The sequence below is a fragment of the Lepisosteus oculatus genome, chromosome 13 (genome assembly GCF_040954835.1).
Source record: "Lepisosteus oculatus isolate fLepOcu1 chromosome 13, fLepOcu1.hap2, whole genome shotgun sequence".
NCBI classification, from domain to species: domain Eukaryota; kingdom Metazoa; phylum Chordata; class Actinopteri; order Semionotiformes; family Lepisosteidae; genus Lepisosteus; species Lepisosteus oculatus.
In genome coordinates, this window is record NC_090708.1 from 20,070,266 (window position 1) to 20,096,072 (window position 25,807).

The 25,807-nt window shown below is 36.6% G+C and overlaps 1 protein-coding gene across 3 annotated transcripts in view; it reads right to left on the bottom strand.

The window, feature by feature from the left end:
- The window catches only part of masp1 (MBL associated serine protease 1), a 42,429-nt gene extending 20,329 nt beyond the window's left edge, over nucleotides 1-22,100 (bottom strand). For 2 of the 3 annotated variants that reach the window (XM_015361545.2, XM_015361546.2), the window contains exons 1-6: nucleotides 21,971-22,080; nucleotides 21,008-21,233; nucleotides 9,734-9,911; nucleotides 7,978-8,109; nucleotides 2,546-2,742; nucleotides 246-393 (exon numbers count right to left, since the gene is read on the bottom strand). In XM_015361545.2, coding sequence (XP_015217031.2) covers nucleotides 246-393; nucleotides 2,546-2,742; nucleotides 7,978-8,109; nucleotides 9,734-9,911; nucleotides 21,008-21,233; nucleotides 21,971-21,975 — 886 coding nt within the window. In that variant the 5' untranslated portion in view covers nucleotides 21,976-22,080. Of the gene's footprint in view, nucleotides 1-245; nucleotides 394-2,545; nucleotides 2,743-7,977; nucleotides 8,110-9,733; nucleotides 9,912-21,007; nucleotides 21,234-21,970 lie in introns of all 3 variants that reach the window. The other variant, XM_015361544.2, reaches the window with a different exon arrangement.
- Nucleotides 22,101-25,807: the final 3,707 nt, after the last annotated feature.

The window sequence follows — 25,807 nt, forward strand, 5'->3', positions numbered from 1 at the left end:
AAATGCATAAAGGCTGTTAAGGGATTATCTTTTGTGAAATATTTTCTATTTATATTTATGCTTATCACCTAATATTTATAGCATGCATTTGGGTTTATTATTTCCTTTTATGAACTACAGTACATCTAAACCAACACCACACTCCTTTCTGGATTGTGCAGGCATCCTCAGGGTGCTGTGTACTTGCACATGCAAGTTGGGTGCATGCACAGCAACTGCTTTCTGGACAGACATCAAACTCTTACCGACAGCAGCGTAAGACAGCCTCCAGCCAATATTCTCTCCTGAGTTGTCACTGTGGAAGAGAATCTGAACGCTGTTGCTTCCTGTCTCAATCCGTCCAGGAGAGCGATCACCACACAGTGGCCCAAATTCTCGTTTTCCAGCCTTGATCTGCAAAACATGCAATTCCATCTTTTACTTTAAAAAAACAACAACTAAAGACTGACTTTTTCCCTTCCGGGACCTAGACATGCCTTTTTTTATTGTGCTAATAGCAGCCTTCCATTCTCAAAATGCAACACACATGCCAATACCATTTGAAAGGTATGCACATGTACAGTATATCTAGCTAAGCCAGTAAATTGAGTACACAGCTGCTACCTGTAATTCACTCTACAGTGCTGAATGTAAGCCCCTTCTTCATCTAAAGTTCCAGGTTCACTGAATGTTAGACATCCAATTCTAAAGCCTCACAAAAGCTCCAGAAGCAAGGATACCTTTTCATCTCGGTGTCATATAGCAGAGTTACTGCTGATTGGGGGAGAAGATTGTCTGTGATATCAGTGCAATCTTGCAGGTGCCCTGCAAGTCACAGGAGTTGCTGTGTTGATGAAAACTGCTAAGACCCTGGTAATCCACTATCTGACTGTCAGCCTTAATTGACAATTGTCTGACGTTGCCTTAGGACATCATCCACTTAGTGACGTGACCCAGGCTTGAAATGTTGACAGCCAGTCCTATGAGCCCAACATGCTCTCAGCAAGAGCTATTGCTGGTCGAGACATTCAGAAACCCTCAGAAAATGGCATTTTTAATGTTGCCCATTATACTGAGTGGGACACAAGTTTGCACTCAGAAAGAAAACACTCAAGTGTTCACTAATTCAATATGGATTATTGAGCTTTTTCCAAATTTCCTCATTGATTGATGGCACAAATCACAATTTTGTGATTGTCTTTTGTGAGATTTAACACAGAATCAACACTAAAACAAGGGATTATGAATGTTCCCAACTGCTCCAACGGTGAATACGTTTGCTAGCTATTTTATTTGACTTTAATCAGAGTGAAAAAATAATTATTTGTTTTAATCTCTAGTGTAAAAGGAAAAATGGCTATTTATAATAAGGAGAGTACTTTGGTGTTTCTATTGATGTGACACATGAGAGACTTTATTTTTGTTTCCTTTGAACTGATCCAAGTTCCACAGTTTTTAGAATACCATGTTTTCTAGATGAAATCTCTTGTATAACGTTAATTACACTAGTTTAGGTTTTTTTCCCCAAACAGTTCCTAAGGTTCTTCTCACACCACATCAAACAGTTTTAAATACAGGCATAGAAAGGGCAATTCTAAAAACAATCCAAGCAGCAGAGTCATGAAATTGTGAACATGTCACCTGTATTTTCCTTTTGATCTTTTGATCTTCCTTAGGGAAAGTTCTCTTTTAACATTTCTGAATATACACTGACTCTAGAGGCATTCATTTTCATACATGAATTAAGGCATTGCTGAAGAGAAACATACAGTATAAGCGCAAGTACAAACACATATTACTTCTTAAGAAGTCAGTCTTTCTTTTTTCAGTTTAGAATTGTTCCTTTCAGTCTCAGCTGACTAAATGTACAACTTCAGCTCAATTTTCACAGCTGAAATGCCTGAATTTTTCACAGTCAATCCACACGTAAGTCATCCCAGAAAAGCAGAATTTGCATTATTAATTGATTTATAATTAGGCTATTGCATATGGAGGTTTCAGTACTGTAAACTGCTCCCTTACAAACAAATGGTTACTATACAGTACACATCACAAATTTAATCAATAGCTTTAGTCAAGTGATTCACAATGCTAGTGCAGTGCCCTTAATCACCAATGCCATCTCACGCCAGTAGACTGATCAGTCTTTTTTCTGCACTCAGTCCTTCATTAAAAAAATTCCCTGGTTAATGTGCATTACTTCCAACAACTTCAGCAAACAGAACTAAGTGAAGACATTATTTTTTAAACCAAGGTCTCAGTAAAAAAAACAAAGCCTAAACAAGCAAGTAGATCAATTACTGGAGGCAATGAGCATTTGGGATTAAGGGCTCACTTGATTAAAACACCAGCAGACACAAGAGTAGTCCAGGACCAGGACTGAGAGCCATTTCCTTAGCCAAAATCCTTTTTTCCTCCATAGAATAGGCATACAGGTTTAAACTTATTCTTTCTTAAATACATGTACTGTCCAAAAGGCTTGTGAAAGTGGTGGTTCAAGATCTCAGTACCATACAACCACATTTCTGATCTGTATTATAACATAAGCATTTCTTTTCTGTCTTACCTTTAAGTAGTCATATGGACACGTGACCTCGGGGTGGTCTTCAATATCAAAGTTGTCATCAAATTCCAGGTTTATAAAAAATCCCTCCTCCAGCTCAATCCGGTACAAGCAGTCAGAGCTTTTAGGGTATGGGTTAGGGAAATCAGAGCTGGTAACAATCCCTGTCCTCTCATTGAACACATTGTCACTGCATTCCACTAGAGAAATAAAAACTTTCAGTGAGACAGCATAGCCTTGTCTTGCAAAACAGAGGATAACATACAGTAATACACTGTGTATGTTAGTATGGTTACAACACTTATAAAAGTTTGCTGAGGTATAGCGAAGAAGTCATGATACAAAGATTATGTAAACTATGAAATTGCAAATCTGCATTGCTGATTTAGATTCGGGGTATAAAAAAAGAAAAAAGAAAAATGAAACGAAATGACTGCTTTTTGACTCACTATGCACACAAAAAAGCAATATGAAAATTTAAGGTCAGCTGGACATGCAGTCAGTACCAAAATAAATTTTATTTAACAATATTTTAGATTTTGATATCAACAATCATTTGGTTTAGTTTTGTTTCAGTCACATAAACATAAATCAAAGGTTTTAGAATCCCACACATTCTGGTTTTCGTTCCATCTGATCTTAATTACTTAATTGAAGCCTTAATTGGATTATGAAGTTGCAAGATTGGAACATTTGCAAGTTATTGTTGACTTCAAAATGTTGGAATATTGCATGTACTGTATGTTATATGGTATTTTATATGTATTTTATGCTACTCATATGGAATAGTTTATAGTAACAATAATTAAAGTGCACCTTCCAACATTTTTAAAAGATGAAAAAAAACAGCAGGTCTGAGTGTCTCCAGGGTCAGGACAGCCCTGACATAACCAATACTGGTTAAACAGGGAACAAATACCGACAGTAAATGGTCGGTTTTAACAACCAGTCATTGGGAGAAGGGAGAAAACGTGGGTACTCTGTGAAACCCCACACAAACATGAAGGGAGCATGCAAACTCCACAAAGACATGCACTCAAAGCTAGAATTGAACCCAGGACTTTGCAGTTTTGATTTCTTGCCAATGTGCCAGTGCAACCAAGACACAGAAGTCAAATCCTACTGTGGGAGGGAGTTTGCTTACAATGTAATCAGACCCCACTGATTTAATGAAATGCCCAGAGGTGTCCAGAATAACCAATGCCTCGGATGACAAGGGAAGATGTGAAGATGGGCTGATTAGCACTGGAGTTTCTGGATTGAGGATTGGAGATCCTAGATTAACTAACACTAGCAATTCTGGATGGAGGATTGGAGATTCTGGATAGAGACTTGGCGATTCTGGATTGGCTAGCACTAGAGAGTGTGGATTGAGGATTTCACAATTTGGGGTTGACAAAGACTGGAGAGTCTGGATTGACCAGCACTGGAGAGTCTGGATTGAGAGCTCTAAACTGACTAGTGCTGGAGATCACATTGTTTTACATTTTGTATTTCTGCAATTCCTGCTCTTGTTAACACGTGATTCTGTTTAGTTCCTTGTTTTATTTTTGTTGTTGGAGTACCACCCAGTATTTGGTCAAGAGAACACATGCAAACCCTTGAGCTGGCAGAAAACCCTGCAGATGCTGCACAATCTGCTAAAGAAAACAAGCTTGTGTGGTTGTGTGCATATTCAAATTTAAGTCATGGTAACAAAAATCTTTATGAGTTCTTCTTTTCATTATCAGTAAAACCAACTAGTTACTAGTTGGGTTCTTTGTTCAGTAATGCAGAACAGACAGTGTCACTGGTGTTTTTTTCCTATATCTTATGAAGCAAACTCCAATGTCTTTTGCTATACCGGAATTAATTAACCTAAATTGCATTAAAAGACGGCAATTAAAAGTTATGAAAGGACGAATGATGAACTAAAAAAAATCAAAACCAGGTGATAGCTGGGATTTGTTATATTTTTACTTGACATTTTGAATAAAATGACATAAAGAGGGACAGAGTGGCAATGAAAGGACAGAGAAGGATGATGAAATAATTAAAAAACCACACTAACAAAGACCAGACCATTTTTTTTTATAAAACTTTGTTCATCACCAAATAACCTGGCCTTCAGCACCAGATTCGCATAAAGAATTTAGGGAAATAGTAATTCCAATTATGAACAAAGATCAAACACAACTGTCCTTTATATCATTGGAAAAAAAGAAAATGTACTTCTGTGCTTTGTCGCAGCAAATTCTGTTTTGAGTTTATGATCAGTGAGACCAGATGGTGTCTGGGCAGTGTCAGTCCCAACTAGTTATAACAGCTGTCTCCAACCCTGGTCCTGGAAAGTCCCAACTCACTTAGTCTGTTTTTACTTACAACACCTGTAAACTATTAATGAATCAAGTAAGAAATATCTTCAGTTAACAGAACCCTAGTTCTTGAGGGCTGAAGACAACCCTACATCAGGGTTGTCGGATTTCCTTTTTGGAGGGTCTTGTGTCTTTTGGATTTTGGTCCAAACTGAGTAGTCAATTAAACAATTAAAATAATGAATTAATTAAACTGACATATAAATGCCTTTTCGTGCTCAGTATTGAAAGATAACCCATGTCAGAAAAGGTACAGTTACCTATAAAACAACTACAAGCTTGATAAGAAGTATTAACAATTAAGGTTAATTAATGAAACCAGCTGTGCAACTGAGAGTTTGGGTGGCACAAATACCAGAAGATATCATTGCCCTCCAGGATTTAAGGATGACATCCATGACTTTGATTTTAGTCATAAATGATTTCTCAATGACTTAATTTAACAAAGACAGCTTAGCTGATTTGGAATTATTGTGACGTAGTGGTAACCTATAAAACCTGCTGGATTGGGTTATGCATGTCTCATCAAAACCTGCTCATTCAGAAGAGCGGAAGAGAAGGAGCAGGCAGCAGTATCCCATCTATAGGGCAGCTGTGATATTAACACAACAGTAAGTTTGTTTTTTTCTTACGAGCATCAATATGTTTATCATGAACCGCCAATTCTGAATTAATTTTGAAAAACACATCCAGTACCCTTTTAAGAGAGACTGAGACAAATGGGCATGTTCCTGCAATGTACCCACCTCCAGAGACCCTGTTTGAAAGACTGCATGATCGCCAGAACCTCACAGGAGAGGCAGCACTGACTGGAAGTGTCGTGCTTCTTTTAGGCATTACTGCAAACCTTCAGGAACCCAGCAAGTCTCCAGAGGTGCTTTAGCAGGGAAGACAAATGACTAATCCAATTTTTGCTCCTGGAGCAGTCAGCCAACTAAACTAAATTTTCATGAAGGGTCTCCAGTAAGTTACTGGATCATTTTTTTGTAGTTTGTAGCGACCAAATGAGAATATAGATGCCTAACATTTTTTGCTTTATTTTCTAAGGAATGAAAACAAATTTGAAGTATTTTAAAAATGTAAAATAATAATAATAATAAACTTTATTTTATATAGCACCTTTAAAGTTGGTTTCTCAAAGCCCTTTACAGAATGACAACAACAATAAATAAAAAGAATACACAAGATAAAACAGAATTACAATATATAGAGGAGACCGTGGATGGTGGTACTAAGAAAAGCAGAGGGGTGAAGAATGGAACCAGTTAAGTAAAGGCTTTTCTAAAGAAGAAGGTTTTGGGTCTGGATTTTAAGGAAGAATAATAATTATTATCACAATCAGATGTTATTGGAAGTTACTTTGGAAGAAAACATCATCCAAATGAATAAATTGTTTAATGTAGATGTCTTATTCTTCTCAGATCAAATATTAGTAGCAAATATCAAATTTATTTTGAGTAAAATACAGTAAAGATAGTTAGGTTTTTTGTTTGTTTGAGCAGAATAAACTGCTCTGCCATTTATTTTTCAGTCTTGCCTCCTGAACTCAGGAAAAAAGTCATTTTTAATTTTTATTCATCCATCTGCTACTTAACTGCTTTTGATTTCAACATATTGTCTACAGTAAGTGGGGTAAATAGGGGGTTCCCACTTATGTCATATGGTGAGGTTTTGTGCTTGTGAAAACACCACCCTGTTTATTTTATACTGTTTGTATATCAGATACTGTAACTATTTTTAATCTGCTGCACATGTGGGACCACATCATAAGTACACATGTACTGTATCTAAGAAGTTAAATCAAAGAAGGTTCTTTGACCCATCATCACTATTTGCTTACTAGTAGCTCATTGATCCTAGGATCCCATCCAGCCATTCATTACTTGAAGGGATTCAGGGGGAATCAATTTCAACAGGATTGATAGCTCAGAATACTCTATATCCACCTTTGATTTGTGGTATCAACCTACTTTACACAGAAGGTTACAAGTATCTGGAATCAGGTTTCCCAGTCAGGTGTAATGAGTCCTAAACTCTGGGCTGGAAACAATTTCAGATTTGCTTAGCTACTAAACTACCAAAAAAGCAAGACGTTCCAAATCTCTTCCTCTCTTTTACTAAATTATATTATACATAATATAGGTTGCAGTGTTAGTGTGCATGTTCTTCATTCTCAAAGTATTGAATTATTGCCAACTGTAGGATCTACAGTATGTGACACTGTTTTGCAGTTTCTGAGTGGACTGTCATTCCTCGAGTTCTGGTCAGACCCTGGGATAATTCCCTCCACAGCAAGGCTTGGAAAAGTTTTAAATTTCAAGGAGACTGATTCAAAACTATACTTTCAGTTGGTTTCCAAGTTCCCTCCAAGATGGTAAATTCCACATTTTCCAGGCTTCCTGTTGAGGGAATTATTCCATTTCTCTGTGGGTGTTGAATCATAAGCTGCCTTCAGTACAGCCCAAAGTCAAAAGCAATTTTTCTTTAGAAAGTGCCTCTGAATAGACTACATGTCTTTATTTAATCAACACTGGCACAATGGAGCTCATACTGGAAATTACTTGGGGTCTAAAATGCCTCACATTATGAAAAACATACAAAAAACAAGTTGCTGGCAAGTGGCCCTATAGAAATTTTGAATGGAACTGTTGGCATTACTGGAAACTAGAAAATAACACAGAACTTCATACCTAAAAATCGTAATGTGATTGTAAATGGTTTGTAGTTTGACCATACATAATCACCACTTTTCAAAGCTTTCCTTCTTAGAGGATTTTCCTACACATGGCCTATGCAATAAATAGATGTTTAAATGCATGCAATGATTAGGAAAGAAGGCTGGCAAATACAACTGCTAGGGAGAAAGCTGGACATATAATTAGGTAATTTGTGCTTGGACTTTTACCTCTGAAACTGTGAATCATGCTGTTGTTCAGGGATAAGAGAATTACTGTAACACACTGGTTTAGGGCACCATGGAATATTATATCACACAAAATGTAGATGTCTCCTGAATTAGAGTTGAAGGGATTTGAGAAATGGTCATCAAACTGGAAATATTTAATAATTTTTTTGCATTACCTCTACAGGTCCTGTTGTCTGAATGCAGAATGTAACCAAACCTACAAGAGCAATAGTATCCACCAATGAAGTTATGGCAGTAGTGGTCACAAACCAGTTCTTCATCATTTCTGTCTTTACATTCATCCACATCTACAAGAAAGAAATCAAAGGTGTGAAAGGAGGACAGCTCAGTGTTCACATACTATGAAACTCAAAAGATTATTCACACTGGCAATGTACAAAGGTGTATCAAGCTTTTACCGAGCTTATCAGCTTTTACTTAGCGTGATGCCTCTTCATAGTGAGCCCCATTTGAAATTAAAGTGTCATACTGTAAGACACTTTCAAAAGAGGAAACGTAGAACAAAAAAATATCTTCAGAAAAAAATAGACTCTAATTTAGTAAAAGTTCTCAATGCAAACTATACAGATGTACAAGAAATGTACTCTTAGGTCTGCTTGTTTTAATCAAACTTTTTAAACATAGATATATATATATATTTTTAAATCAAACATTTATAATACATTTTCAGTAACAGGATGCACATTTCAAAATGAAAACACTGAAAAGTCAGTGCTGGGTATACACTTCCTGAGCACTAAGACAATTTTGGCAGTATTGACATTGCCTACTCGGCTGTGGGATGTTCTGCCACTCTTCCGGTACAGCTGCAGGCAGCTGGAGAAGGCTGACTGGTCACAGCTGTCTCCTGTTGATGGGACTGATGACTTGGTCCTGCAGATGTTTGGTTGAGACTCAGATCAGGACCAAACCTGGCCATGCCAAGACCTCAGCAATGTTTTCCCCATCTTGTAATGCCTGCACTGGTCTTGTGTTGACCTCATGGAAAACATACTTCCAGATGGGAAGACAGGAATGGAAAAACTTTGAGGTTGCCCTCAAACTGCACCAAAGATGTTTTAGTGTTGAAGAAGGTTCCACCCTATCCTGTTGGCTCGAACAGGATACTATTACATTGTGTACTATGATGTCTTCACACATATTGTGTCTTCTATCAGCTCTGTCAAGGTCAAAACTGCATTAAATACTAAATAAAACATTCACCTTTCTCTCAGACATTCTTGCCCAGTCCACAGAGGAAAGCAATACTTTCTCTCATCAGTCAGTGTTAATCCTGAATGGCCCCAAATGATCATGTTCCTGCCGACTGGAACCTACAGTGATTCTGCTGATGCTCAGGTTATTTCCCCCTGTGCTGTAGCCACAGCGTTGCAGTGGATTATGATTTATGAGATGGATAAGACATATGAGACAGTCCTGGGCTACAGTGGAAACCCTTTGAAAATCCTTTGATTGTCAGAGACAAGCCTTCACTCACGCAACCAGGGCCTGGCATATCCTTTCCGTTTCTTGAGTTAGTTCAAAACCTGTTTTAAATGGATTTTCACACAGACTCTTATTCCACTTTTACTTGTCAATTTTAATTCAAGTCAAATACCAAGCGATGAGGAATTTATTAAATGACTTGAACTCAGTATTTTGCTATCTCCACAGAACAATTGTACGGCTTGCTATTTAAAATTAAATAACCGTACTACACATTCTCAAACAATTGGTTATTAAAAGCAAATGAGCAATTTGGACCGAATGACCTCCTGTCATTTGTACCAACCCTTCTTCTTCTTGTGTTTTTAATTCAGGAAATTCAGAAGTAGAAAATGAAAACATGTAGAAATTGATGCTGTGTTTTTGAGGGGCTAATATGAATTTGCAGTGCTTGTTTCAGTTGTAGTAGCGGTGCAAAGATCTTACCAACTGCAGTGTAATGGGCCTCGAATCCAGTGAACCGCTCTTCGTTGGAGAAGTCAGACCTGAAGGTGACACTAAGTTTGTTTCTGTGAGACATGATAATCTGCTCCCTGGGCGTCTGTTCTGTATCTGTGTCCTCCCGGCCGCAGAATGTAGCCTGTAACCCCTGGTCTGCCTCAATCTGAAAGAGATGGAAGACAAGAAAGGTCAGATGGCCAATTATCACACATGATAATTAAAATTATTACTTACATTCTATTTTTGTTAAACATGTATTTTCATTTCTGTCTTGCATGTTTCTAATTGGAATTGACCATTTTTATCTTATTACAGAACTGGAGTACATGGAGATAAGGGTATCACACAGTGATTCTACATGCACGCAGGAGAGAATGAGGCACACAAACATGCTCCTCTGACATGCCCACTTGCACTTATGGGTATTTGACGCCCTGCAGGCTCCAGAATGCATTACAGGAGACTAACCCATCTCTTACTGATCTCTCACTGCTGAGTGCTAAGAGGACTTTGGCTAACTACTCAAACCCCTGCCCTGGTAATGGCTGGTTTGTGTGCTGATGCATGGGTGTTCCTGGACAAGCTGACCCAGGCTCTATCTAGAGACATTTGTTATTGACAAGAACATAACAAAAAAAAGGTTTAAAACAAACATGTCTTGCTTTTGTATTACTTAAGTAAATACACAAATCTAATCTTTTAAACACCAGATCTTGAAAAAGCTCAGAGTTTGGGTTTCAACCACCTGACTGGGAAGTCTGTTCCAGAGATGTTCTACCCCTTGGAGACAGAACTGTTTCCTTTGTCCTAAATTAATTCCCCTTAAGTCACCAATAGTGGCTTCATGTCCTTGTTTCACTGCTGAGATTTCTCTTATACTCCTGAGATTTTCTATACTTAACTAAAATTTAAGTTTAATTTTTTTTAAGTGCCTGACAAGCCACAGAGGTTGCTGTTGCACAGCAAAATGAGGATACACTATCTAACCCAAGCCCACCCAAACCTGGTAGTTCTCAGCTGTGAACTGAATTAGTCAATCAGAGATATCCAGTTAATGGTGTAGCCAAGTTTGAATCAGTGTTGTTTGCCTGCTCCCCACAGTAATATCTGTACCTGTTAAGCTCTTGGGTGAGCTTAGAGTATAATTGTTAATGATTTACACATGTGGTAATATGGTGTGCTTGCTCCCACTATGATATTGGAAAGTGTTGCAAAAGACAGGGACATTTGCTTATTTCTAAATCATTCCACTCTGACGGAAGGCATTTTCAAAGGTCTGTGGTCTAGAGCAGACTTTGCTCCTGATTTGCTTGAAGATAATATAAAGTTATGGAAATTACAACAAAGCAATAGGTGGGGAATGTAGAATACACATTTATATTTCAGATAAACACATTTTCATTTTGATGCATTTTATTCTGAGACGTAAAAAGTGAAAAAAATTTTGCACATTGAAAAAATGTTTTTAAAGTTGCCGTTCTAGTCCCAGATTGTCAAAAAGCAAATGAGAGCAAAGAAACTGCAGACAGATGAGGAAATTAAATATAGGAAATTATATTTACATTACTTCTGACGTCAAGGCGATCCACAGAAGTGACACACTCATACTTCAATCTCATCTAATCCTACATACAATGCAATTCAAATAGCAAATATTGCTGGCCCATTTTGTTCAATTACAATTTATGTACAGTATACACATTTAAGTGAATATTTTTTATTAAAACCTGAATCATCAAAATGAACACTTTTCTGGGCGAAATAAGCAAAACTGCCAAGACAAATATGTTGAATGTATAAATACTCAACTCTGTAATTCAGTAAATGGTGGAAGCACTTTTGACAACGATTACAGTCTAGATACTTTTTGGATAAGTCTCTACCAACTTTGCCCCCTATAATGATGCAAATTATGCCCATTCATCATCGCAAACCTGATCCAGCAAAGTTAAATAGGTTGGAGATCACTGATAGTAATTTTCAAGTCCTGAAACAGATAGGTTTCAAGTCAAGACTTCAACTTGACCACATAAGAATATCAGGTTTCTTTTAGTACATTAGTACAGCATTCTAGTGTAGCTTCATCAGTTTTAGATCTTTAGCAGTCTGAAGCATGCTTTCTTCTAAGATTTGCATCTACTTTGCTTTGCTATTTTTGCCTTCATATTGATAATCTAGTCTCTGCTGATGAGAAGCAGAACTATAATGCAATGCTGCCACCACTGTGCCCGACAGCAGGGATGGTACTGACACAGTGAGGAGGTGTGTTGTTGGGTTTATGACAGATGAACACTTGGCATTTAGTTTACAAGGATAGAATTTTGTCTTGTCTGACCGCAGAACTTTTTGCCACATTTTTGCAGTTTCACTTAAATGTTTTCTTGCAAACTCCAACTCCATAAACTTGAGATGGGTGTTCCAGTCTCCCATATAGACCAGTTTTGACTCGTGGACACTCCTTCAAACATTGAAATCTGTGGCTCCTTCAATCCTACTTTTTATCTCATGGTGGCCAGTTTTCTTCTCGTCTGGCTGTACAGTTAGGAGGAACAGCCTGATCTATGCAATGTCTGTTCCTCTTCTTTATAGTTGACGTCACCAGGGTCAAAGGACTATCCTATCCAACTATCCAATGTCTTTTAGAATTTTATGTAACCTTCTCCATGTAAGTGCTTTCTACAACCATATCCCTGAGGTGTTTGGTGAGCACCTTGGTTTTCAGAAAATAATGTAACCTTACAGAGACAGATGTATTTATTCTTAAACCATGTGAACCAGCATTCTTGCAAACAGAGGGCCAATCAACTACTAGTATGACTTGTCAAAGACGTTTTGTGCACTGGACAGAATTTAGATTTGTTACTGTTTATCAAAGGGGTGAATACCCCCTTATGCAACTAGAATATTTTAGTTTTAGAATCTTCCTTGTAATTGTAGCTGACGTTTAATGCTTTTCACCCATAAAAACATTCAGTCTGAGCTAGTTGATTAAAAATATTAACTTTAATGTCATTTTAAATTCAGCAAAAGGGGATATCATTGGAAGCAAGTGAATACCTTTGAAAACCTTTGAGCTTCTCATGCTAAGGTCACTTTTTTATCATATCCAGTAGAACTGAAGGCCTTCAGCATACAAACAAATCCTTGAAGTGATAAGTACAGACATTCCTGAAACGAGAGCCATTCTCATCTGCTGCAGGACTCCAAATACCCTGAGGGATGGCATCTTTTATACGGCTTCTCAATTTCGAATTAGCTACAGAAAAGTTTAAACAACAACAAAAAGTCAGTTTGACTAGCCTGCTGGCAGGCTGATGGCTTTAAAATGTACGCTCCCATTCATTTTTTAATCATGCGCCTGGGTGGGCTTAACAGTTAAGCAATTCTCCTGCTCCACCACTGACAAACTGCAGAAAAAAAATTACAGGGAAACCACTGTTTCATTGGTAACTTACAAAACATTCTGAGACTGATCTGTGGCCATTAAATGTGCTGTGTTTCAAGCAATATGCTTTGGCTTTCCCCAGCAGTAAGGCTCTCAAAGAGGATTAATTCACTTTTAATACAGCTGAACTCTAAAAAAACTGACTGAAGTGCTGTTTGATTTCACACATGCACTGCAGATGACTATTTTATCTTGTTCCCAAGCTGCGTGTTTACACAGTAGATGTCACTAACCCCCTGGGCATGTTTAGCACAGTCTGATGGCGATATGCAATTGCTAAGAAGCTCTGATGCAATGTATTTTTTAATGTTTTTGAAACAACAAACATTCCACATAACACAAAAAACTCATTCCAAGTAAACACAAAGCAAAAAGATAAAAAGAGAAGTGCCAGAGCTTCCGACGAAGAGTAGCACATGCTTTTAATTGTATTATTATATTTAATTATTTACATAACCCAGTAAGGATATGTGAAAGCATTCTAAATCAATTCTTCATGGCCAAGGAATTCATAAAATGAAAAGACTGAGATTTAAATGTCAGTAATGTGAACCAGGTCTAGTGCATACGGTATGTGTGCAGGATAAGTTAAACAGCTCAATCACTGCTAAACATGGTTTAAAAGGATGATTAGAAACTGACTCCATCCTTCCACTTACAATATTATACTGTATATTACAACATAAGAATATATATTAATCCACCTATACTATGCATGAGCCTGTGACTAAATGTGAATCTCCTGCTTATAGTTTTCACACCTTGAAATGTCATCTCATAGTGTTTGCCCATGAGAACAACAGTAATAGAACAAACTGCTTTTTTAATCTAAGAGGAAATTTAGACAATTACTATAAAATAAATGAAAAGATTATGGGCATTGAGTAGGATTTAATTGTAAGTTAAAAAGAAAAATAAACATTGTTAATGGTGTTATAAAACTGATTTGAACAAAAACAAATGCACGGCAACATGTGAAAGTGATCTAGCATACATTCCTATATAATCTTATTGAATAACATCTGGTGGTTCTGTGAAATTACATGAAAAGCAATGCAAAAAGTTTTTGTTTAATTCAGGTTCATTGAGGTGCTTGCAAGAGCTACTTAGAACAATGGTTATCTGTCTCAGACAGTGTTGTCTGTTGTGAAAAGAGCAGACTATTGTGTGCTGTATCTGAATACTCTGCCTGCCATTTGGTGCCTGAATGTCAGATGGTTAAATTCAATTCCTCAGCCTGGGTGTCAAGGAGATCGAACAGGCTCCAGCTTTGTTAATTACTTACTGATTCTGCATATCATTTTCTTACGTCACTGCTTAAACGGACTAACTTAATGTTTTAAAAAAAAAAATAAAAAAACATATACAGTAGGTATTCATTTTTAGATGACATCTCCATATAAATCTATGAAATTATTAGATGTGTCATAATGAAGGGCAGGCAAAGTACTTCACAAAAGCCAGAATGATCTCTTTGTACCTGACACTTTAAAATATTATCCAAAGATGCATGTACATGCTTATTATCGACCATCATACATACTAATGCAATTGTATTAGGACTCTTACAAAATTAAAGACCTAAATCACAACCTTCATCACTTAATTATTATGTCACTGTGTATTATTTCATTGTTGCTCACGGGAATGAGCTATTCTGTCTTGTAAAATGAGCAAGGATGGTAGTAACTAGTCTACAACACATAACAGAGCTGAACGTTTACTGTTAGGTGTACTTTAAAATGATCTTTGTGTAAAAAACTTTTGCTTTATGGACCAGTTGATACAGTAATGACTCAACAGTACTGCAATTCTCAATTCTTTTAATGTGCTGCAAGTTCAACATAAAGTTGCAAATTCTCAAAATATAACACAAGAAAGAGGGCTGAATTTGTCTGTAATTTCTCTATTAATAGCAGCATACACTTTGGGCAGGTGAAGGTGCTAAACTGGCACATTTTGAAATAAACTAATCTCCTTTTGCATCCTGGGTCTGGACACTTTCTATGTCTCCCTCAAACCAGCTTTACATTGGCAGCCTGCCTGAGTCTGTGCTCTTTTGTCTTTCACAGCTGCAGTTTTAGATTAGTGCACACCACTCCTCTAGAAGGGCATTAGAATATGAATATGCTCCACATAAGATGGAATGCTTTGTATTAATATGCCACTGCTCCAGTTCGTCATGTGGAATGAATGCTATTAACTTTACCGTAGGAGCACTTGTATAGACCCCATGCCTCTGAGAGCAACAAGACATTAGTTAGTTGATGAAAGAAGAAAGCTTGCCCTACTTTTGTACAAGTAAAAGGATGCCTCCTCAGAAATCACTTTTCTCCTTTTTATATTTACACGAAAAAGTATGCATGAATCAAAAGGAAACCTGTCAGAATTTAGATATTACATTACCTATGACATTGCAAATCTCCTACAATACGTAGAATTAGCAATTTGTTCAAGCATTTAAAAAAACATATCCTACATTTCTCAGTTGAAAAAAGAAAAACTACAGGGCAGTGTACCACTAACACTAGAGTTGAGCTGCAGCCACAAAAATCAGAAACTATAAAAAATATATACAAATAGTACATTATAGTAAAATAACTTTACCGCTGACAATACAGTAAAAGAGCATACAGTATGTTTCAGTTAGCCACTTTAAATTAAAGGTTGCAGCTTTTTCTTCAAATATAAACTTTAGTTTTTTTTAAGCAAGCTAGAACTTTGTTCTCTATATATCTCTTTGCTTGTCAGTGTTACACTACAGTTTAAAAGAGGGCTATTGGAGCTCACATTTAAAGGAATTAACAGAAAAACACTACACTTTGGACAAGTGCAATCAAATTATTCTTTCACCAGCATTACTAACGATGCATGAGACTGTGGAATCCTGTCACAAACCACCTTTTCATGCCAAACCTAATTTAAAATTCAGTTTTACACTGTTGTGAAATAACACTCCTGACCAACAGATATCTTCGGACTAAACCAGAACAGATTTATTTTGAGAAAACAAAAATGAATATTTCAGCTCTACAAAATTAATACCCCTCTACATAATCTCTAAAAGAGTTTCTTGCAATTCTCTTTTAATCTTATCTAGAATAGTTTCAAGTGAAGTCCCTGTGACAAAGTCCATGTGCAGAATAGCCAAGAATCTAGGTCTTCAAATCATTGTTATTGTGATTGTGTAATTAGTCCCATTTAATACGTTATGTCTTAAAAGTTTGTATTGACTATACACATTCAAAATGTTGGCTAAATGTAACCCATGTAAATGTAACAGCATTTTCCAAAATCTGGAATTAACAAGAAACTGCTGAACTGTGAACTGCCTCATTTAAGTTTTTTATGGCTAAATACCTCTTTTACAGGCCTTATTCGGGTAGATGTATAGTAGGCATCACCAAGGCCTCTGTTAGAATGAGACCATGTGAATAAAAGATGTGCCTGTTTCAATTGGTCACTTTAAAGCATCAGCTGTTGGTTAAACTTGTCTTTACTTTGTCAAATTCATGTAATAATTAGCTCCGTTTGGCAGCTACCTGCTCAAGTGAAATAAAAGTATTACAAGCCTGTACATCCTCAAAATGATTCAACTACAATTTATACATTTTAAAGATAACATTGATATTGTAGATAAAAAGGGGGTGTAGGGTGGCCTGGCTGTTAGCTTTGTGGCACCAGGGCCCCAGGTTTGATTCTGCACCATGGGGCCCCTGTGTGCAGCTGGCAAGTTCTGGTTGCTCCTCACTGGATGGATTTCAGAGCAGCAAAATATTTTTTATGATGTGGCAACCCAAACATGTACAATATTCTAAATGAGGCCTTATTGGTGTATTATACAATTTTAACATAACCACCACCTTTGCTTTTAATTCTAAGGCTTTTAAATATACACTCAGTGGCCACTTTATTAGGTACATCTATCTAGTAATAATTATAATAATAATAATAATAATAATAATTGCTTACACTTATATAGTGCTTTTTTGGACACTCCACACAAAGCACTGTTACAGGTAATGGGGACTCCCCTCCACCACCACCAATGTGCAGCATCCACCTGGATGATGTACCGGGTAAGACCCCCTTTTACCTCCAAAACAGCCATGTTTGTGTGTCGGTTTCCTCTCACCTTACAAAGGCACACTGACTGTGTGCACTGGCATCTCTAAATTGTCCTCTTCAGTGTCTGTGTCCTATGATGGACTGGCCTCCTGTTTAGAGTTTCCTCCTTTTGACCTTTGTTTCTGCAATTGGCTCTGGGTGGCTACAACCCTCACCAGACAAACTGCAAGCAGCTTTCTAATAATGGATATATATATATACAGTATTGTATTTGCATGTACAGTATACTTTCTGTGCTTGCATTTCATAGGTATATTGTATACTTTCTTCTATATTTGTAGTCTATGTACAGCGTTTGTTTTCACAAGAATTATGCTTTTGATTGACTGGCTTTAGTTTCATAAAACAAAATCTTTGTGGCCTAGGACTACTGCATGAGGGTGTTTGCAGCCACTTCTCAGACAAATTTCCTATATTTCTCAAGCTCAAGGGTAACATGAATAACTTGGACCAAGGCCTTGGCTGTATCTGCCTTCTTAAAGTAGTAGGTATATTTTTAAATCTCTAGTCTTCCCTTCCAGCTCTGACACCATAGCCTACAAACAGTTACTCAAAGATATGCATTTCATGCTGGGATTGGATCTGGATTGAATTATGCTAGAGACTTCAAGGCATTCTAATTTATTTCTAATCAAAGTGTCGTGAGGGATAATTATTACACACAATGGCATCCCCGTCAGCACATTTGTAAAATGAGACCAGTCAAGAAAATTTAACAGAAATAGCATTTAGTTGTGTCAATAACCCCCAGAGTCAAATGAGAAAAAAGAAGTTCATGAGAGTATAAGAAATATAAGAAAGATTGCAAACGAGAGGAGTTTATCCAAGGAATCAGATTCTACAATGTAGCTGTTCCAGATGCCAACCCTACTTTGTAAAAGTGCTTCCTGTCCTTAGCTCTAAATTTGACTTAGTTTCAATTTGTGTCTTTATGTTTTAGTGTTGATCATGGTGTTCTCTGGTGGAGTAATCTAATATTGTATTTCAAGGCTTTATCTCCTCTGCTTGAGAAAGAGATTAAGTTCTTTCAATGCATCTACAGTATGTGGCTTATGATGTATGCATCCTAAAATAACTGTTAATTGTATTCCTGGCCTGATGGATGTATTTATTCCACGGTTGTCTTTTTTCTTTTAAAAAAAGGGATTCTCCTCTCGCAAGGATACCAACAATTAAGATCTCTTGCCTAACAGTATGAGATCTCTGTCTAGCCAAAGGTGTGAAGGCATGTGTTTGCTGATAGTCACAAGTGAATGACTAAATACATTACTTTGGAGTAGAGAGAGTCTGCACCCAATATATTCTGTTATTTTGTTTTTCACTAGACAGCACATGTGTAATCTTTGGGAGCACATTTTTTTCCTTGTTTTTGTTACGTGTCTGTGTATGCCATTCCTTTGCAGATGCTAGGACATGATCAGAGTTAATTATGATTGCAGTCCAATATAGACCTTGGTTTAAATGCATTTAAATTCACAGCCACGGATTTGCAAAATAAACACAATCATAGGTGCTCTTGAGTGGTCCATCTGGTAGAAGCCTTTGTTTGACGCGTAGGATGGACTGTGTGGTTTGGGCTAAGTCCAGGCTGTCCCAGAAGCCAATCATGGTCAAATGTTCCCAGGAGGTGGCAAAAAATTGCCTTTGGTTGTATTCCAGACTAGTAGCAGGAAAACCCGGAGCAGAATGTCTTGACTTCTTGAACTGATTTCTACAAGCCTGTTTGTTAGCATGCATTATCAACAGCTTTGAAAGATGTACAGTACAGATGGCGAGTGGCAGAGTGGGATGATGGCACAGACAAAGGCTGAAGGAAGCTAGAGTTCCTCTGCAAAGTCACGGAGGAATGATTACATCATGGAGAAAATCTGCCTTCCTTTTGGAACGTAAGCAAAATCAATTTGGTTGGATTTTTTTAATGAGTCTCACCCACACTAAAAATTAAGTTGAAGACAAAAAAAGTATCCATGACTCCAAAATCTGAAACGCAAACACCAGATGAGAAGCGAACTATGTATTTGTTTAAGCCTTCTGGATGTTTCGTGTCACTTGAAGTAGCAAATTAGCAGAGGGCAGTCAGTCTCAAACAATTAGAAACAAAACATTCATAAGGTCAAGCAGCTTATGGGCACTGTATGCAAATGCAAACATAAGAAATATGTAAATCCTTGTAGGTTTAATTACTTTTTCAAAATGAATTCTTATACAAGGCTCCTAGTAGTAAATCTGTAATTGTTTTATATTGATTTAATGCATTTAGACTTTATTCTGCTTTCACTACAGCATCACAATTATAAAGGAAGAGCTCAAAATAGATTGAAGACTTCAGATTATTACCCTCTGTACCCACCTCATTTTACAATCAAAACTGAAACATAGAGAAGAAATCAAGAAGCCATGGCCTTTTCCTATTCTTCTGTAACATAATTCCCCAGTAACCACCCCTCTTGACATTGTGTTGTTGATTCTGCACAACTCATGGTTAGTATTTATAGTATTATAGTATAGTATAGTATTTATTTCCCCTATCCTTGTAAACAGAAGGCAACTGCCAGAATAGGATAATATTTTTAAACCTCTTCAAGAGTGCAGCACAATCTCCACTTCTGTGAGCCAAAACTCTGAATTTATAGTACTTTTCCTTGACCGGCCATCTTGAGGTGGTCACAGTCTTCATATCATTATTTGGAAGGTCCAGGATTTACAAAAGCCTTTGCCTTGAAACAACCATTAAACGACTCTGATAAGGGTTGGTGTGGGTGATACTTCTGCAGCCTGTTGAAAAACAGTTGTTCACCAATCAACACAGCTTTCACCCTGTGCTGTATTTGCTTGTGAGAAGATTGACCACATTGACCTTGGGAGGGTGTGGGAAGGGAGCACAGCAGGAGGGGATACATCAAAACAAATTTCATTATCTATTTAAGGTCCCTGCTCTTCCCTCAGTAAATGATCCACAGAAAGTACACAAACTGAGGCTCCCTGTTAACCCCATTTAGGGATTTTGACCTCAGTGTTTATATATCTGGAAACTGTAGGAATGCAGAGTGCTCTAGCTACCAGCTGAAGGCTTGCTTGACAAGTAACAGATGAGGAATCATTGGTGATCTTTAAATCATTACAATCATAAATTCATAACACTTAACTGCACTAAAGGCCTGTTGTTAATTTTAAGCCATTAAAGACAAACTTCCAGCAATTCCAACAAGCAGTTTTCATCATCTGGCTGATGGACTTTATTTTTCCTGTATTATGTAAGGTAGGAGACTTCAACCAAAAATGGATGACTAGACAGATATCGCATTTTACAACACTTTGGATTTCACCGACTTTAATTGAGAACACTACTGAACATTGTTTCCTTTCCTTACTGACAGGAGGTAAATGAAAGATGAAATAATAATTCACTTGAGGTATGCAACATGTTTTTAAGAAGATAAGTTAAATTCAGAATGAAAAATAATAACACTAATAGTTTTTCAATTGCCACATAGTTGGCATTTACCTATCACAGCTTGGATTCATTATGTTTTCTGTACAATATATTTTTATACAGTATGTGCTTGTTTAACTAATATAAACGTGTCTCTCTCACAATTTAATTTTGCAAAAAAAGAAAATGTATTATAAAATAAATTGCGGTGAAAACAGAGATGTATACACCCAGAGATAGATTGTTTTCTTACCTTAACATAGTCATATTCACAGAGGTAGGATGGTTCCAGGTCAAAGTGCATAAAATAAAGTTTTATTTTAAATCCGTCTGGGACAGATATATTCCATACAACCTCAGAATCTTTGGGATAGGACTCCGGGAAATTGGGAGACTGGATGATACCATACATCCCAGTTAATTCAATACCTCTGCACCCATGCACAAGAAGACACAGGATGAAAAATCCTATCAGGATTCTGTGAAGATGTGCAAGAAAGAAAGAACATTTTAATCAGAACAGCAGTTGTAGCTACAGTACAAATTCACACCTGTTACTGCAGCAAGAACACTTTTGTAGGCCCCTGTGAATAATGGCGTATAAAATTTTCTATGAATATATTCTGGTTAAGCATGATACTACATTTGATTAACTATAAGTAGTTCCTATTAGTCTATTAAAAGAATTTGAAATGTATTATTTGAAGTCGAGGCAAAATCAAAGGAATAAGATCACAAATTAAGTCCTGCAATGCATTAAAACGGCATGATAATTTTAAAAATATATCACTAACAACAAAATACTCAATTTTATCCTTTCTTTCATCAAATTCCATCTGCCTCAAAAATTCTAAAAACGGGACTGTAAGATTCGAGGTATAACGGAGTAGGGGGATGGCAAATTGCACACGTTAAAAAAAGAAATCAATGCTTAATTGATTAATTGGCAAGTAAACATTATACAGGTTTTAAGATATTAAATATATGATTTTCACGAATGTTTCAATTTATAAAGACGTATACTACTGCTATCAATAATAACCTTCAAACATAAATGCATTACATAAACCAAGGCAGTTGCCTTTTGTCAGTAACAATAACGGCACGCACTGCACGCCTCGTAATCAAAATTCCAAAACTTTTTTCCCCCTCGAAACCTGTTGCTTTCTTTATGCAAACACGTCGCTGCCTTTTTTTTACTGCTGAAAATACTAACCTCATTATTGCTGCAGTTGTTGCTCCAGCGACTCTTGTCTCCTACTGTAAAACGGCGTGTGAGAGTGTTTGTGCTCCAGGACCCCAGCGTGGTCTAGCATTCCTAATTCACGTCATACTAGCCGTGTTTACCCTTCGGCAATTTACCGCAGGAGACGAACAAAGAACAAAACAAAACACTTTCTGCTGCGTGGAAAAAGATCGCACTTCCTAGTCAGTATTCGTCTTTGAACGACATCGTCAGTAGTTAGCGACTGCCGCTGATTAAAATACGCTATAAATCAAATTATTTAATTTGCAATTTCCCGCTGATTTAGCGTGATTTTTCGTTTGCAATCGAGGTTGCTATGGATAGCATATTTTTAAAAAAACTTCACACCGTACATTAACCTATCGGTTTTTCATAGGCAGTAGGTTTGTAATGTAATGCAGTTCATGTACAGTAATCCCATTTTATGTATAACTTAATCTTCTAAAACATGTAGGGGACATGGTTTTTAATTGTTACTATATTGATGGTACATTCAACAACACTGGTGTGGTACCCTCTGCGGTCACCCTGTGGCAATCTCAGCATCCTCGGGCTCCCGCCGTCACGCTTCTCAGAACGATGTCACGCTTTGTAGAGGTCTGCTGCTTTATTTCAAATTGTTCTTACAATAGATTTAGAGGTTCTCTATTCACTTGCTAATCTATTTTACAGTGCTTTCTCCATAATAATCATAATCATCATCAAAATCTGTTTTATTACCCTTTATTTAGCAGACATTTATGTCACAGTAAAACAGTCACAGTCTGTACAATATATTAACACAATTTCATAGTCAACCATACAGTATATGAGGTAATAGTTCAACAAGTGGTACAGAGACTTTCTGTACACTGATATTGCAACCTAGTGAAATGAAACATGAGGTACAATACAACAATATTTTATTCTGATTTGGATTCAATTTAATCAGTCAAATAAAGTACACTGTACGAAGATTTTCAAAAAGCAAGTTCCAAAACAGATCATAGTAAGCATACTTTTCCTATGTTGTACTGTACCGGCCGTTCTTTATACTGTATGTGAAAATACGTATATGCGTTTTTTAAATAGTCAGAAACCCTAGCTCTGATTCATAGTGTTTGCCGTGAAGAAATCTGTTCGTTAAAGCTTTGTGCTGTTAGAACGAGCAGGTGAGGACCGGGGTTCTACGATCACTGATTTGAGATATCAATGACTCTAACACGTACAGATGCATTAACACGGAAACAATAACATATACTGTACATAACATAGTTTGCTTTCTATAAAAGCAAACGGAACCGCTACTCTAATTACAGCTTTCAAGAAACTACAGTATGTGGTAGAAAACAAACGGAAATGTATCGACCTCTAGTGACCGTGCTGGGTAAATGTTACTTTTAAACCGAGAGTTGAAGTTTATGTACAGTATGGGTGAAAGCATTGCATGATTATGCAAAATTAATTAATGCCAACATTATGCCAAACCAGTACATCAAATAACAAACACTGGGAGACTGTCAACGTCCAGATTAATTTCAAAATATCACATATCACATGGCTTGACAAATGCCAAAAATAATGCCCAAGTTAAATTTTGGACTCAAGATATGATTACAAAGCAAAATACCAAGGATGATGAGACTTAATTAATGCAACATACAAACCTGTAATTGTGTTTCCAAGGGAAATGGTAAATTCACATATCGATCTATGGTGATTCCTCTATACTGGGAATTTCCTTAGAAATACAAAATGTACGTCTGGGAAATCAGTGCTTTGAAAATGGACATGGGCAGCAAGATAGACCACAAAGATATACTCCTTCCTCAAACTATCCACATTTAGTTACAGCTAAGCTGTACAAACTGGCAGGTATTTAAAGATGTGTGCATTTCTACAGCATTTCTTCATTGAGACCAACAGCAATTCTTGAACTTTAATTTGAAAGTCAAACAGAATTCTTACAAGAATGTAATATCTTAACTTAATAATTGAAGGTACATGAAATTTAATTCATGTATGCAAATGATTTCAATAAGGTGACACCGGAATAATTACAATATATTTTTTAAAGAGTGAGATTAATAAAAAAAAACTGCCTGGGTTTTAGTGCAATATACTCACAATATACACTGATATGATACGTATCTGCTTAGAAAAAAGAATACTGTAAAAGAGTAAATGTGATAAATAGCAGGACTCCTAAATTAAACAAATATCACTCTTAATTTGGTTTTAGTTTGTAAATATCAATTAAGACCTTAAATAAATATCACTTTTAAAATAAAACTAGGGAAGTTTAGATTTCCATTAGATGTAAATATGGAGTGAATGTTTTGTGTGACTGACAAGAAGAGATTTAAATGTTAAAAAAGGTATTTAAGAAACATTCACATTATTTTATGAGTCATGATGTAAGTGGACACTAGTAGAAGTATACAAATACTGACCAAAATGTATTAATTCTTATTAATTATTAATTCTTATACTTTAATTAAATTAAGACAGGCAGTACAGAGAGGTGTTTGTGTTAAGACTAAAAAAATAACCTTTTCATGGATTATATACTGAGGATCTAATAAAACTTGTAACTACTGTACTGTATGTTTATGAATACAGGGTTCTAGAAAACAGCACAGTAGGACAGTACATGTCCTCATGTAAAAACATGTCTTCATACCAGAAGAGAGAGTGACAGGTACAGTATGTTGATGGTGTGAATGCCCTGATTACTAGAGTTGGATCCCATTCAACATCTCTCTGGAATGAGCTGGGAAAATAGGTGGTATCAGTAGTGATTGCACCACCTGGATTTTGGTATATTTTTTACTTTGACTTGTTAACTGACTATACCAGAATACACTATGTATTATGGATATAAATTATGAACAGCACTGGTCCTTCAGATGTGCTGTTCTAAGCAGGTGGGCTATTTGGTCAATTCAATTTGGCAAATTCAAGGTTGGGATCTGATACGCAATACGGATGTGCTTTTCCCTTTTGTAAGCACACTGAAATACAAGAGGCAGAAGGCTTTTCCCAGGATAAAAATGCCTTCCAATTAATTTACTGAAGAAAATGAGTCATAATGGAAAGTATTTCTATGTTTTAAACATCTACATATGACTTTAGTGAATTTACTTTCTTGAAAAACAGGGGATATGTTTATAGTTTTAAATGACTATTCAGCTCTCAGATAACCCCGCAAGCATCTGCCTGTGGACCATATTTTTTTCAAAATGTTTTTTTGATTATTGACTTAATACAAGTTCAACACATTTTTTGATGCGTGTTTACATTTTAATAAAAATAGCAAATTGCTGAAATATTTAAAATCAATGGACATTACATACTGTACTATACAGTATAACCACATTTTATCATGCTGAAAAAAAGGTTTATCTTTAATACACATACTGTATAGTGTAGAGCAGTTCTTGTACTTATTTTTTTTCCTTTAAGAGATCCTTCTCTTCCACATTTTTACTATGAATTACAAACTTGTTCAGTTTTTTGCAGGGATGTATTCAAAATGTGTTTATTTCCAGCTGATGAATATGGCATTGCTTCCTGCATGGAATTCCAGTTCATTCATTGGGCACACACCAGTAACACACTGGTCTTTATTAAACCGGTCTTTGGGAGTAAATGGGGGTGTCTGAAGAAAATTGTTGCCTCTCGCACACATCAGGAGAGCAGACTCCTCCGAGATAGCACTCCAGGATTAGAATCAATTCCAGGACCTAAGAGGCAGCAGCTGGCTGTGTATATTTTAGCATCTCAGTGAAATTGTCTGAATTGATGTTGGTAAAACATTATAATTAT